The sequence below is a fragment of the Enoplosus armatus genome, chromosome 5 (genome assembly GCF_043641665.1).
Source record: "Enoplosus armatus isolate fEnoArm2 chromosome 5, fEnoArm2.hap1, whole genome shotgun sequence".
NCBI classification, from domain to species: domain Eukaryota; kingdom Metazoa; phylum Chordata; class Actinopteri; order Centrarchiformes; family Enoplosidae; genus Enoplosus; species Enoplosus armatus.
Window position 1 is genome coordinate 8,470,919 of NC_092184.1, and position 15,693 is coordinate 8,486,611.

The 15,693-nt window shown below is 43.0% G+C and overlaps 1 protein-coding gene across 1 annotated transcript in view; it reads left to right on the forward strand.

The window, feature by feature from the left end:
* Nucleotides 1–13,950, forward strand: part of LOC139285399 (protocadherin-16-like) — a 73,565-nt gene extending 59,615 nt beyond the window's left edge. Inside the window, exons 7-20 of the mRNA XM_070905964.1 lie at nucleotides 61–157; nucleotides 697–854; nucleotides 2,285–3,131; nucleotides 5,662–5,901; nucleotides 6,812–6,937; nucleotides 7,071–7,280; nucleotides 7,396–8,262; nucleotides 8,352–8,465; nucleotides 8,549–8,760; nucleotides 9,083–9,234; nucleotides 9,862–9,992; nucleotides 10,287–10,573; nucleotides 10,693–10,834; nucleotides 11,360–13,950. Of these exons, the coding sequence (XP_070762065.1) occupies nucleotides 61–157; nucleotides 697–854; nucleotides 2,285–3,131; nucleotides 5,662–5,901; nucleotides 6,812–6,937; nucleotides 7,071–7,280; nucleotides 7,396–8,262; nucleotides 8,352–8,465; nucleotides 8,549–8,760; nucleotides 9,083–9,234; nucleotides 9,862–9,992; nucleotides 10,287–10,573; nucleotides 10,693–10,834; nucleotides 11,360–13,950 (6,174 nt within the window). The remainder of the gene's footprint in view (nucleotides 1–60; nucleotides 158–696; nucleotides 855–2,284; nucleotides 3,132–5,661; nucleotides 5,902–6,811; nucleotides 6,938–7,070; nucleotides 7,281–7,395; nucleotides 8,263–8,351; nucleotides 8,466–8,548; nucleotides 8,761–9,082; nucleotides 9,235–9,861; nucleotides 9,993–10,286; nucleotides 10,574–10,692; nucleotides 10,835–11,359) is intronic.
* Nucleotides 13,951–15,693: the final 1,743 nt, after the last annotated feature.

The following is a 15,693-nucleotide window of genomic DNA, read 5'->3' on the forward strand; positions in this document are numbered from 1 at the left end:
GCAGAAAATGAAATGTCTTTCATGTCTTTGGTGACATCTGTTTGGTTTTTTAACCCATAGGTGACAGAAGGTCAGTCCTCTGGGGTTTTACTGGGCATGCTTCAAGCCAAAGACCCTGATGAAGGAGAGAATGGCACCGTATTCTTCTCTTTGTCAGGTACAGCACCTGCAGGAAGTAAAGAGAGTACTCATCTGTCACTCATTTATTAGATGTATGTAAACGTGCTACATGTAGTGGTATAAGAAAGTGATGGTACTCAGTCAGGTGTCCTGATTATGCATGAAGGGAATAATGCTTATCAGGACACCTTTGAGGCCCAATTGCCACCCAGTCGAAAGTATTTTCCATGGCCATGATATAAGCAGCATGTAGGATTATTTTTTGTTGTTTTATTGCTAATTGTTTTATTTATTCTATTTTGAGTTGTTTTTGTTTATGTATTTATTTTCCAGTCTCGCTATTTTAGTTTTTTTTTCCTTTCTTGTTTTAGTGTAAAGCACTTTGTAACTGTGTTTAGAAAAGTACTATATAAATAAAATGGATCATTATTGGTATCCATGCGTGTAAATACTGTAAACATATGACACCATGGTTGAGTCGGCTTTGATTTAATGCTTGCAATTAACTTGTTGGGTTTGTGTATTTTGCTCTCCCATGTACATCGTCTCAAAGTCTGGACTCTCTGTCTCTCCCAGGTCCCAGGGCTGAGCGATTCTCTTTGAACCCAAACACTGGGGAGCTGCGTTCATCATCCCCTCTCAGCCACTCAGAGCGGACTGAGTACGCTCTGACGGTGACAGCCACTGACAGAGGACTGCCCCCTCGCAGTACCTCCTGCTCCCTCACCATTCAGGTCAGACTTTCATTGGAGCCCGGCCAGCATAAACACCTTCACTACTCACCTATTTAATATCAAAGAATAGAGTCGGGGCTGAGAGGATCCATGTCTCTGGGCCCCTCAGACTAGCTGCAGACATATCAGCCTCACTTCTGACAAGCTTCCCTCCCATCCCCTCCCTTTTCTTCCCCTGTGACTTTTCAAAAGGGAAATTTCTATCTGAAATGGAAAAGTGGGTCTGAATCAAATACTCCCAGCTGGCTTGTGATGAGGGCCAGCTGTAGACTGCTCTGATCAAGGTCATACACAATGACTTCAACACTTTTTTAATACAGTAGCCCTTTTTGCAATGAGCAGCGGGGCTGTACACTCACGTAAAACACAGCATTGAAGGTAATTCAGTTAATATTTAATATAGAACAGAAAATGGACACAATGGAAGAACCCTGGAAGGAACGTAGATTTATAGGTTCCAGGAAAATAGAGTTGCCATATAAACAGCTCCAGTAAGTGCCAGTTCAGTTTTTCCTCCTTTCCAACAACAAAAAATGAAAGTCATAATTATTAGTTAATTGGATTAAACAGTGCAGTGTTGTTCTTGCCCGCTGACGCATTTCTGTAATTTCCTTTAATCATCTTTTCAGACTGATTTTCTAAATCCATCAATGATAGGATAGGACTATACCAATTTATTTCTGGAACACTCCTTTTCCATCTAATGTGGAACCAATTTACAGCTTGTCATGTAAGATTTCACAACAAACACAGCATATTTCTTTGAGTGCCTACTTACTGTGGGAACTGTGCAGTAGGGTGCAATGCTGAGTATCTAGATCACCCATTCAGCTTACAAAATACTGTCAGTAATGCTGCTGAAAATTTGATCAACACAACCTCTCCCTCTCCCTTCCCCCTTTACAGCTGCTTAGATTTTGTCAGTTCATGCTTGTCTCAAAGAAATATGAAATACCACAGAAATATGTTTTATTAAAACAATGTGTCATGTGTCACTTATGGTGCTCTTTTCATAAGACACTTGAACTGCTCATCAAAGGAAGTGTAAAGCTATACACAGTACAGGAATAGTGCTAAATTCAAACCCTCTCACCATTTCCTCCTCTGATTGTGTTACCTTTATCATCTATTATTTTTCTTGGCAGCGTCATGACTATCAGATTAAATGTGATTAAGGTTAGCAGGCGTGTTATTCAAGTCTATAAAAACCTCTTGAAACTGGTTTCATGTATTCCCAGTGAACACATACAGTACAAGTGAGTGGAGTGGACAAAATCTGTTTTTTCTTTGCCTAAATGCATGAAATATTTTCAGTCTTTGTATTGAAAATTGCAAACTTACGTTGCCACCGGGCATCTAAATGAACCATTAGATCCACTGTCATGTTGCTCTGTCCTCAAATACTTATTCAGTGCTTTTCTTCATTGTAGGTTCTCAGCACGAACAGACCTACTTCTAAGACCAATTCCTTCTCCATATCCTTCAACTCAGTGGAGGAGGCCAAGCCTGGCTCTGTTATTGGCTCAGTCCGTCTCCATGACAGAGAAACTTCAGAGGAAGGAGAGGTGACCTACATGGTGGTAGGGGGTACAGACCGAGATGGGACCTTCGTTGTAGACCGTCTGACTGGAGACGTGTACCTGGCTCGTCCTCTTGACTATGAACGCGACTCACGCTACACCCTGCAGATTGAGGTGGATGACTTCTCTCAGGCCCCTCCTAGCAGCACCCTGGTCCAACTGGACATTGACATAGAGGACAGCAATGACCACGCCCCTCAGTTCCCAGAGGACCCCATCACCATCGTCATGTCAGAGAACATGGAGCCCGGCTCCTCTGTCTACACTTTCCAGGCCACAGATAAGGATGGCAGCGGGCCCAACAGCGAGCTGAGGTACTCCATTCTGCACCAGTGGCCAAACACCCCTGGCCTACTAACCCTTGACCCCTCCACTGGGGTTCTCTCCTTAGGCCAGGAGTTGGACCACGAGGTCACCTCCAACCTGATACTGGTTGTAAAGGCAACAGACTCTGCCCAGGATGCCAGCCAGAGGCGCTGGGGTTCTGTCACAGCAAGGGTGTACGTAACCGATGAGAACGACAATCCACCAGTGTTCAGCTCGCCAACTGCTGTCAGTGTGATGGAGGACCAGCCAGTGGGCTTTGTGGCACTATATGTCATGGCCAGAGATGCAGACCTAGGGGAGAATGGCAGAGTGACCTACAGCATCCAGTCAGGCAACACTGGAGGAACATTCAGCCTCAACCCTAACACTGGTAAGTCCACCCCAGGAGGTAGTGTGTGCTTTGTGTTGTAAGGCACAAAGTAAGGCATGGTGGATGTGTTTGTTGTACAGCTGTCTTACTTGCTGGAGACCAGTTTGTGTCTCATAATGCCCAGCAATTTGTGTTTTAACCATAACTACAGTTTTTTGCTAAGCAAAACCATATTGTAGTTGCCATTTGCGGATATAGATCATTAAAAAAATTATGTCATCAAACATAATTTGGGGTTTTGCAGAATCTTCTATGTTCTGTCTGGTGATAGCATTGCGCAAGTCCTCCATCTGAGAGAACTCGTTGGAAGAGAATAATTATATTCTGGATAAGTTTCCAATTTCAGTGTGTATTAATTTCAGCTTGTTTTTTCTTGTCCTGTCTTTTAGTCACAAACAGCCAATGCGTATGTGGCTGGGAAGGAGGGAGGCATACATATACAATATACTTAAAGCACACGCTAAGGTCAAATATCAAAAGTGTTTCAAATCTTGGACTTTCAGTTGTCTACTTATATTCCACCAGGCCAAATCCTTTTTGCTCCAGTATCTTTATATTGATAATACTGAAACTTTCATTTAGTCTTCCATCTTTATATTTCCAGCACCTGTTTCAGCACTTAATCCTTGTTTGGAAAGTTTAACTTTGAATTGCATGTGTACTCACCTTTGAGGGCTTCCACAATCACCAAACCTCCCCCTCCATAAACACACACAAACTCTTGTAATACTCTGCTTACGTCTAAGTACAGCACAATAGTTGCTTCACCTTTCATGACTTATTTCTCTCAGTTGGAGGCCAGACAGACAGAGCAGCCTGCCAGATATATAACACACAGACACTCACACACAAGCATGTGCAAGCACACACACACACACACACACACACAACCCATCATCTGTTATTGTGGATCTATTCCCATGAAAGACCAAAGAACCTCCTGCTCTGGCTTCTGGGAACCATTAGAGAAGGGATCAGTTACGCGTGTTTATGTGTAAGCACGTGTGTGTGTGTGTGTGTGTGTGTGTGTGTGTGTGTGTAGGCATGCATGCACATATGTGTTTGTGTGCTTGCATGAGACTCTGTCACTTAGTCAACGCTGACCTTGGGCTATTTGGTCCTGTGGGCTTTGTTGTGGTGTTTGAGACACGTGTCGACGTAGGCTCCGCCTTCCCCCTTCGAGACTCCAACCAGGATGCCCCCTGGAGCAGCTCGGGGATGGAAACATTCAGGCTCTGTCATGCATGCCACTTCTGCGTCAGCCCAGTATGTGTGCTAACCTTGAAGTGTTTCCATGCACATTGGTTATTTGTTAGAATAATGAATGAATAATCCTCTGAGCACCTGGTTTGCTCCTGTTTTGGGGTCAGTGACCATAGACCTGGGACCGTCTCTACACACTCTGTTTTCATTACTTTGGCATCACAGTTAACCACGATAGAGAGAACTATCAAGCTATTATTTGGAATATATAAAGTCACAGAGTGAGACACATTATCATCAGTCAGTGTCAGAAAGGAGATCATTAATTTCACTTTTGGAGCAAAGGGTGAGTGCACTGGTGATATGGTGAATTGCTTCTTTGCAAATGACAACACCATTCAGGGATTAACACATCAAATGTTGATAAATGACTTTTGCATATGAGACAAGACAGATGTGCTTGTTGTCTGAGCAACCTCAGCTAACCCTCACACTGCAGTCCAAAGTGTTGGCGCCACAAACCTCACATAGGCTTAAGAAGTTGGAATTGAAAACATCCAAAATAAAAACTTTCCCCTGTTTCCCACTGTCTTTTTTTCTGCCCATGTGTTATCAGTGACCAGGGATATGGCAGGATCACAGGGGAGTCAAATTTGGTGAAAATATTCGAGCCTGTAATTCCTACCAGATTAAAAGCTTAGGGGCAAGTTATCTCAGTCCTAGCAAGATACAAAGCGAAAACATGCACGAAAAAGTTAAAACCAAAACAGCCCATCTCTTTCTTTAACAGTTGCAGCTCATTTTAAAGCATGAAATTGAAATTGAATCAATGCAAGCTCTACCCTTTTAGGGCAGGATAATGAAAAGGCAAGGGTGCCCCTAATTTCTACGGAGCACGGCAGGCCTGGCTGTTGCGTGTCTAGAGTGTGTGTTTACTGCTTCTTTCTCGATGGCTGCGGCATTCTCCAATGGAAAATCTCGTAAACTGTGGCCAGACCGTTGGGCTGTTACAGCGGTGGTGGTGGTAGCACTCAGGTAGGCAAAGCTGTGTGTGGAGGAGATTAGCTCTGATTTGGCCCTCACACGGCAACTTTTCACACTTGCTTTTTAAATCACTTGACTACACACAACCGTGGAAAGTGGTATATTTTATTGCCTTTGATAGCATGCTTTCATACTGTAGTTGTTGTGTGTAACTGCCTGTGTGAAACGGGCTGTAATAAAGTACACCCACCCACACACACACACACACACACACACACACACACACACACACACGTACAGGAAATCTCTCCTCACGTTTCAACCCTGATTCATCTCTCTACAGGCTCTCTGTCTATTTTCAAACCTCTGGACCGTGAGGAGCAGGACATCTTTAACCTCACAATAATCGCTGAGGATCATGGGATACCCCAGCACTCCTCCAGCCAGCTGCTGTGTGTCCATGTGATTGATGTTAATGATGAGGTGCCCTGGTTTGAGGAGAGCCAGTACGAAGCCCAGATCTCTGAGAACCAGGCTCCAGGAACTAGTGTGCTGACAGTGTCCGCCTCTGATCTGGACCAAGGTGAGACATACAATGTGCACTTACTTAGTTATTGCAGCTTTGGTACATGTAATTCTATTTTTAATCAACAATGTATTCCTAGTGAGCACTGATTTGGTCATTCGCAGGTCAAAATACAGCTAGGTTAAAACTGGGTGAAATTTGGTTGGAAAGTTTATGTTTTAGACATCTATGTTACATATAACCATTGTTTCAGCGTAATATATTTTGATGTGAAACAGGGCCTAAGTACATGTTGAAATATAATCAGAGAAATGCTGATTATATGTAGTTATATGTAACCTAGATGTCTAAAAAAACGTTTCAACCAAATTTAGCCTGGTTTTAACCAAGACATGCTGTGTGTATGTGTGTGTGTGATTTGTTTTTGTTAATGGATATCAAATTGTGCTGCTTCAGCAATTAAGAGGAACAAGAATGCCTGTGATTCTTCTCATCCTTCTTGTGCTGAGTATGTGTTCAAATTACACATATTAACAGTTGTTTTTAATTGAGGACTACGCAGTAGGGTGGGGGTGTGGGTTTCAGAAAGGGTGCATTCCCCTGGACTTAGTCAGAAGCACATAAAACAGAAGGATTATAAACTTTCTCTCCAAAAGCAATCAGTGAAGTAAACAGGTGAGGTTGCCAGACTGCTTTCTGTTAGCACGCAATCTGGCATCCAGACACCTGAGGGAGGGCTATCACTGCCAAATGCTTAGACAGCAAAAATAATGACAACCAAACAAATAAGTATACAAGCTATTAAGAAGATAAATCCGAATACCTTCTAAATTATGTTTTGTGTCAAGTTTATAGGTCAAAGGAATTAACTTTCTGAGCTTTGGTGACGTTTGTTATTGGTTTAATTTTTTTTACAATCCATTTTTGACTTAAGCATTAAGCATAGTCACTGTGTGTTTCTCTGTAGGAACCAATGGGCAGGTGACATATGGCGTTATCTCAGAGGAGGGTTTCAGCATCAGCCCAGTTACAGGTGTAATAACAACCACTAAGTCGCTGGACAGAGAGGTCCAGGAGTACTACACTGTGACAGGTACTAGCCTCTGACTGTCCTACATCATCACAGAGATACATGATATTACTTTCTGAATTTGAAATTTGTCATGTGGCATTCATCAAAATCAGCACTGATGCTGTTGCATGTTTTCTTGCTTATGTTTTGACAGTTTATGCAAAAGATGGAGGCCTTCCCCCCAACTATGCCAAAGCCACAGTCAGGATCAGAGTGCTTGATGAGAATGACAACGCCCCTTTCTTTGGGCGCCTCTACTACAGCATAAGGGTGCCTGAAAACCTGGAGTCATTGCCTCTGTTTACCCTGAGAGCCACTGACCAGGATGCAGGAGATAGTGGGGAGATTAACTACAAAATTACAGGTGAGAATTAGTTTTATTGTAGTTTCTAAATGATCAGCTCAACTGCTCCCATGATTTTCCATTTTTATAACTTTTATAACTTTTTTATAACCATTTGCCCATGCTCTCCTTGCAGCTGGAGATCCATCTGGAGACTTCCGCTTGGACAGACAGTCAGGTGTGTTGTCCACTTCAAGGCCTCTGGATCGGGAGAAAAAAGCTGGGTACACGCTAACAGTCACAGCTCAGGACCAGGGCTACCCTGCCCTCAGCAGCACCGCTACAGTGGAGGTGACTGTCATGGACATCAACGATCACAGCCCCCAGTTTCAGAGCAGCAGCTACACTGCAGATGTCTCGGAGGATGTTCCCATTGGCTCACTGGTCCTGGTGGTGAAAGCCATTGATCTGGACCAGGGTCCCAATAGCCAGGTCCTGTACTTTCTGAGCAGTGGCTCCCAGAGCATGTTCATCATAGACCAGAATACAGGCCGCATTATCACAGCAGCACCCCTAGACAGAGAGAGAACTGCCTCTTACACATTTGAGGTGTGTGCCATTGACTCCTCCCCTGTAAACCCACGTAACTCCACTGCTCAGGTGACAGTCTACATTCAGGATGTGAACGACAATGCACCCTTCTTCATTCAGGACCCACTTATTGTAAACATCTCCGCCAGCAGTGTGTCTAGCCGCCGAGTGCTGGCCACCATGAGGGCGGAGGACAAGGACTTTGGGGCTAATGGCTCTGTGTTTTATCGTTTTGCCAACCCTGTGAGGGGCTTCACCATCAACTCGCTGACAGGAGACATCCAGGCCACAGAGAAGCTGCAGATTCTGACCCAAAGCCAGAGGACTTTGATAGTTCAGGCCATGGACCAGGGCAACCCGGCTCAATCTTCCCTGGGGGTGGTTATCATTTATATCAGGGAACAGAGCTACAGGGGGATTTGCTTCTCTCGCATGGCTCGAGATGTCAGTCTGCAGGAGAACGCTGCTAAAGGTTTGAGTGATATCAAATGTGTGAATGTATAATGAAAAAAATTAGTAGAAGTAAAATGTTTCAACTGAGTGTGTTTTTCCACCTTATAGGCACAGTAGTAACACAGACTCAGGCCCAGTACCCTGACGGCTCTCAAACTGGTATCAGCTACAGTATTTTCAGTGGAAACAGAATGCAATCTTTTGGAATAAACTCCATCACTGGTAAGTGCAGAGATGGAAGCATACGTTACAAAACGATGTTTTCAAAATCTAGAGTGTGACTCATTGTTATTTTTGTGAATTAGGTGAAATATGGGTCCAGAAATCTGAAGGACTAGACTTTGAGGAAACCCCGAAACTCCGCCTTGTGGTGAAAGCTGAGACGGCATCCTCCAGCTCCTACATGGCTGTCAACTTAATCCTGCAGGACGTCAATGACAACTTGCCACGCTTCCAACTCCAGAACTATGTAGCCTACATAAGAGAGGCACAGGGCTATGATTTTCCCATTATCCAGGTGCAGTAGCCTGTCCCCCAAACATTTATTATTGTTGGCTGTTGTTTAAGTGTGAAATTGTAGAATAAAAAAACTCAAGCTTCAGCAATCTCGATAGTTTCAGCGCTGTAGATAAAAGACTCAGAAATGACTGCATGTGTTCTCAGTGTCCCAACTGAATATACTACAGAATTTGTGCCATGAAGTCAGGTCCATACAGCCCATTTTTATGAACTTTTGACTTCCAGGTCTAATGTTGCTCACTTACTTAATGTTATACTGAAACAGCTGCTGCAAATATTTCTATATTTTCATTTCCAAAATGGGGTGGTCATTTCCTCAGGTTGCTGCAGATGACCTGGACCAGGGTCAAAATGGTCAGGTGACCTACTCTATCAGGTCATCATCCATGAGTGGCTTGTTTAAGATAGACCCACTGACCGGCAGCATCACCACTGCAGCTATAATGGACAGAGAGATCTGGACACAAACAAAGTGAGCTTTTTTCCCTTTTATCTGTAATGACATCCTACCATGTGGTTCCCCTCGGCTCATCTCTGCCCTTGACACATGCAGGTTTAATGTTTGTCTGTTCCCTCTCACAAATAACTACTTGTTTTAATGGTAAAGGTATTTTTGTGCATATTTTCATTACCCAGATTTAAAAAAAAAAAAAAGGAGTTGGTCAGTTTAAACTTTTAGTTGGATTTAGTTGTTTCCACATTTTCCTACTGCAAGAAGACAATATTAACTGCACTTTAAATTAGGTCCTCTTTTAACAAGGACTGCTCAGAAAATGGTTTCAGTTACAGAAAGAGAAGAGAAAAATTGGGAGAAAATGCAACTGAGGTGATGATTATGCGCCAGAGCCTAACAAAGTTGTTTTAAAAAATGATGTTTGCCCTGCATATGGTATTTTAAAATCAGAATTGTACAGTTTTGTAATGTAAAGAATGATTTTTATTTCATTTGTTGTAAAAAAATCAAAAAAAACAAAAACAAACTTGTATCTTCTAATGCTCAGTCTGAAACAAAAAGAGGCTGATCTTGGTGGTAGCTAAAACGTTATGCAACCAGGTTCATTAAAGTTAAAAGACACTGACATTCATTTTGTGGCACTAGGCTTGTTGTTACGGCAACAGACCGTGGAACCCCGCGGCTGGCTGGCTCTGCCACCCTCACTGTGATCATCATCGACCTCAACGACAACAGTCCCATGATTCCTCTGCCTCGGGAGATCCGAGTGCCTGAGGGTAAGTCGGCTTCACAGTGGAAGTTAGTCCAGTGATCTTATCATAAAGCCTCATATCACACTCCCTGGCAGCTCACTCAGCGTGGTTCAATGAGAAAAGTCTGACCCTATTATGAAACAAACTATTGCCAAGTTCCTTTGTTCATTTCCTGTCAAGGCTTAGATCAAGGCTTTCCAGAACAGGATATTTCTTAATAAAGAAAAAAAAAACTTCTCTCTGTGCTTCATTTCATCTTCAACCTAAAGGTCTGCTCTTCTTCCCCCGCCTCCTCACCTTATTATCACACACATACAGATACTCTGGTTGGAACAGTTATCACCCAGGTAACAGGGAATGACGTCGACTCATGGCCAGCCCTCTCCTACACACTACACCTTGATACAAACAGCCAAGGCATGTTTGGGATTCATCGTTATGGAGGAGGGGTGTCTCTGATTGGCCCACTGGACTATGAGGAAAGGACGTGGTACACTCTGACCGTCCGCTCATCCGACTCTAAACATCAAAGCGAGGCCAACCTCACTGTGCTGGTGGATGATGTGAACGATAATGCCCCCACCTTTACTCAAGACTTCTATCAGGTACATCTACCATCACATACTGCATATACCATCACCTTTTAGTGTATTAGCATGTCTGTTTAATTGTTGAAGTATCTGTAATGGATATACATATATCGTTATTATGTGTTTCTCTTCAGGTGACTGTATCAGAGCACCTCCCAGCAGGCAGTGCAGTCATCACAGTAACAGCCACTGACTGTGACTTTGGGGAGAATGGGAAGATTACCTACAGAGTTATGTCATCAACTAGGGGCATCTTCTACATTGACCCAAGTAATGGTAAGGTTACTGTGTGCACATTTATGGGGATTTATAACGTTTTCTAACCAGAGCTCCCCTTAATTACCCTTCATAAAAAATGTTATCCCCTAAGGCTCTCGTTGGATGCACATTTGGGGTTTGGACATATTTGCACAGGCATTGCAAAATATTTAATCATTTTGTTCATTAAAAGTCATTGAAAGCCAGATTTAATGTTATTTGCCTCAGATGTTTTGCTTGAGATAGCATCTAAAAATAAGTGTGTTATAAAAGAGGACTCCTTTTGCCTCAGGTTATTCTGTCCGCTATTCTCAAATGTAATTCCTTTGCCTCAAATAATGTTCCCTTCAACAGCATGTGCCCAAACCTGCTACAGTGTTTACAAAAAGTAATTGCAATGTAATTATTTATTTGAATCAGTCATTGTTATGTCTTTAATAGCAAACCACACTGTGTAATTAATGACTTTGATAATTCATTTGATGTGCTCTGGATTAAAATGAGGTTGCTCTTTTTATGACCATGTTCTTTATAACCTCACAGGTACTCTATTCATCAACCAAAAAACAGAGTTTGATTTTGAGAATCCCTCCATCCTGGTGGTAATTGAAGCGCGGGACCAGGGCACTCCATCCCTTTCATCCATTGCCACTGTCCAGGTACAAGTGTCGGATGTCAATGACAATGCCCCCATCTTCCACCAGTCAGAATACAGAGCCACTGTGTCTGAAGATGGACTTCCTGGATCAACTGTTCTGACCTTAGAAGCTGTGGATGGAGACCTGTCCCGGGACAACTGTGGCTTTGATTTTGCCATTGCCAGTGGCAACTCAGGTAATACCTTCCAGATTGAGAGCAGCGTGCGCTTCTTGGAGGGGCATGGCTTCCAGACAGTCGGCAGCCTGATCCTGGTGGAGGAGCTGGACTTTGAAGCAGTGCCAAGTTATAACCTGACTGTCGTGGTATCAGATCGTGGAATCCCTCAGCGTAGCTCCAGTGTGCCTATCCTCATCAGTGTTACAGATGCCAATGACAACCCTCCAGCTTTCAGCCGAGCAGAGTACAGTGTGGTACTGAGTGAGGGTGCAGCAGCAGGGACAGAGGTCTTGCATCTATCTGCCACAGATCCAGACTCTGCTCCCAATGGAGAGGTGCAGTACTCCATAAGCTCAGGGGATGAGACAGACCTTTTCCAGGTGGACCTGTGGACTGGAGCCTTGAGGCTGCAGAGACCTTTGGACAGCGAGAGACACTTGTCCCATATGATTGTTGTCCAGGCCACTGATGGTCAAGGGCACTACGCTTTGGCCCCAGTCCGTATCGAAGTGAAGGACATCAATGATAACCGACCCTTCTTTCCCCTCAAACTAGTAACGGCCACCATCAGAGAAAACCAACCCCAGAATGCCTTAGTTACCATGCTACATGCAATCGACCATGACAGAGGTGTTTTTGGACATTTGAGGTACTATATGTTAGACAACTCTAAAGAGGGAAGAGAGGCCTTCCTCATCAACCAAACTTCAGGAGAAGTACGGACTCGCTCTACTTTTGACTTTGAGAAGGTAAACTCCTTCAATTTTGTGGCTGTTGCCATGGATGCTGGCAACTATTCTGCCACTGTAACAGTGCAGGTTTATGTTACAGGGGAGGATGAATATGATCCTGTTTTCACCTTGTCAGATTTCTCATTCAAAGTGCCTGAGGGAGCAAAGAAAGGTCAGATCATCGGCAAAGTACAAGCCAGAGATGAGGATGGAGGTGTGGATGGCATTGTCCTTTACTCTCTAGCAGACAGTTCGCCTTATTTTGAAGTCAATAAATCAACGGGAGCAATTTTCTTAAAGATGGACAGCTACAGTAGACATGTGAGTCGCTCTAAAAGAGAGGTGCGTCTAATGACATTGGACGTGACTGCTCACAGCCCTCTGGAAGCGTCCCGCATAGCAGTGGCCAAAGTTACTGTAGATGTGACTCATACATCTTTTGGTCTCACCACAGACATGAACATGCTGCTTGTCAGTGTCATTGCAGTTTCACTTGGGACCATAATCATACTAATAATAATTGCTGTGGCACTTTTTTTGGTTAAATTAAGACGTCGGAAGAAGGAGCAAAAAGCACATGGACGAACACCAGCATCGGGCACCATGTTGCATAAGTTCGAGGAAACAAAAATAGCAGCAAATGAAATGATTTACCATCAAGCCCTTCCTGGATACACGGCTGATCAGAGTGGCAGCAGTGGAGGTCCATACACTCGTGGAGGATCCCTGGATCCCTCTCACTCCAGTGGGCGTGGCTCTGCGGAGGCAGAGGCAGCAGAAGATGATGAAATCAGAATGATTAATGAATACCCTCGAGTGTCAAGTATCTCCTCCTCCATGCAGGAGCGCATCTCTGCCCGAGGTCCGGACTCTGGAATCCAGCAGGATGCAGATCAGCTATCAGATGTGTCCTGTGAGCCTTCCATAGATTGGTTCAAAGGGAAGAAACTGGGCAGTCTGAGTGGTACTTTATTAGCTGGCCAGGGGCCAGTCTACCGGGATGAGGGGGGTGGGTATGTGGGTGTGGGACGGGGACTCAACATTTCCCACCCTAAAGATTATACTTTCCCAGAGGATGGAAAGCCTGCTGTTGATGGCTCCCTTACAGCCATCGTGGCCAGTGATGAGGAGCTGAGGGGCAGCTACAACTGGGACTACCTGCTAAACTGGTGTCCCCAGTTCCAACCTTTAGCTAACGTTTTTACTGAAATAGCACGTTTAAAAGATGAAACAGCTCCTCCTCATCCTCGCAGGTCATTTCATCACAAAGCAAAGGCTGAGTCAAGAATTGACCCCCCACCTCTTATAACCTCAGTGGCCCACCCTGGGGCCAAAACTGTACCTCCGAAGCCTGCCGTGGGGAGGACGTTCCCCCACTTGGCTTCTTTACGAAGATCTCCCATTAGCGCAGAGGGATCCATCTCCTCAGTCGCCATGTCTCCAAGTTTCTCCCCCTCTCTCTCACCATTGGCAGCACGTTCTCCTGCAATCACGCCCTTCAGCGTCTCACAGGGCCCCTCGGCATCAATGATCAGCACAACTGAACACAATTTGGAACACAGCGAGGAGGCAGAGCTGAGGATTTGAATTAAAAAGACAAATCTTAAGGGTGAACTAAAAGTGAGTCATTGCTGTCCCAGACTTGCTCTACTGTATGACCACAGGGGCTGCAACCTGAAATGAGTCAATGCTATTCTCTTTTCTATTCTCTTTCTCAAGACAACAAGTACACAAGGTTACACTTAAGAAGTCCAAATAGCTGAAGTTGTGGTGCTTACTGAAGAAAAACTGAACTACATGACTAAGAGGCCGTAATGGACTATGCCTTTTTTGTGTGTGTGTGTGTGTGTGTGTGAAATAAACTCCTTATTATTCTGTTGATCAGTGTTAATTTGCACATTTCAAATGGAGATTCATACATGATGTCAATATTTTGTACAAAAGCATCGTCTATATTTTTATACTTACATGTGGTTTCTGTCAAGAAATGGCATTAAAGTGTCAAAAGGTTGCTAAAACCTCAGAATATATTTCTATATTTGTATATTTGTTGCTTGTACTGTATACTTATTTGTACTGTAAGTTGGTTTTATCTCTTGTAATTCTTAACCTTATGGTTTTAAATGAAGGTCTTCATTAATGCTTTATGAATTGGGATTTTTGTAACAGATTATTGTAAATATTTATAAAGGAAGAGACATTCTTGGTTGAACAAATGAAACATCAGGCAGAATAGAGTATTGTGTGATCAAATTTTCTACAGTGTTTGATCTCACATCAAAAGGTAATCATGAATGTGAAATGCTGAAAAGTTGTCTTAGTCCTCAACATACATCCCGTCATTTTCTGCAAAGGAAAATGGAACTTGACATCCAATGATCCTGTCCTTCAGGTGCCCTGGCTTTAATTTCTCACAACAAGCCTTACTGCTTTCATTTTGCATTATGAAAATAATTAATGTAAAGGAGAACATTGAGCAGCTATGTGGTAAATGTAAAATTGTTTGCTCTATCAGCAGCCTAATCATTCCAGAGAATGTAAGCAAATCTTGGTCATTTTTCTACTCATGTGATGTTCCTCAGTAAAATCAGTGCTATCCTGATAGTGTAATGTGCAGCAGGTGTTTCTCTTTCTTGTCCAGATTTATTGTATAGATTTACTGGCAAACTGTAATGAATGTTATTTTTGACCACATCTGTCCCCTCTTTTCAATAGCACTATAAAGAACACTATATAGGATAAAAGTAATACTAATAAATGTTACACACAGTGTGATGGAAGTATGAAAAATTGTATATTTATGAATGTTCAAACACCACCAGAGAATGTTTCCTAGTTAATGAGAAGAAATCCATGTCATGTACATGTTCAGCCATAATTCACATAATGTTTTTACGCAGATGCCTACATCATAAATACATTGACCAGAATTGTGTTTTTGGCAGTTTTTACAAAATAAAATAATGTGTAAATTTGCATTAATAATTACTTAGGTCCCTGCCGGGATTCCTCTCTCTTTCCAATTATTATAAGTATTCTGTTTGCTTAATCCCCAGTTTTAGACCATTGATAACATTATCTTAGGCAACACTAACATTTTACAGTATTTTTATTTATTATATAGGTAGACTTCAGAAGCTGAGAGGCTTGGTAAATTATTTACAAGGATGCTATTTTGACCATGGCCAAATATACATGAACACTACCTATTTGATAGAATGAAGGTACCTTGTTGTTTGTATTGTTTTGTATTGAACAGTGTTACCTGCCACTTACGTTTCATGTTTGTGCAAACTGTGCGTATAATGGTGCCATAGAAGAAAAATTTCT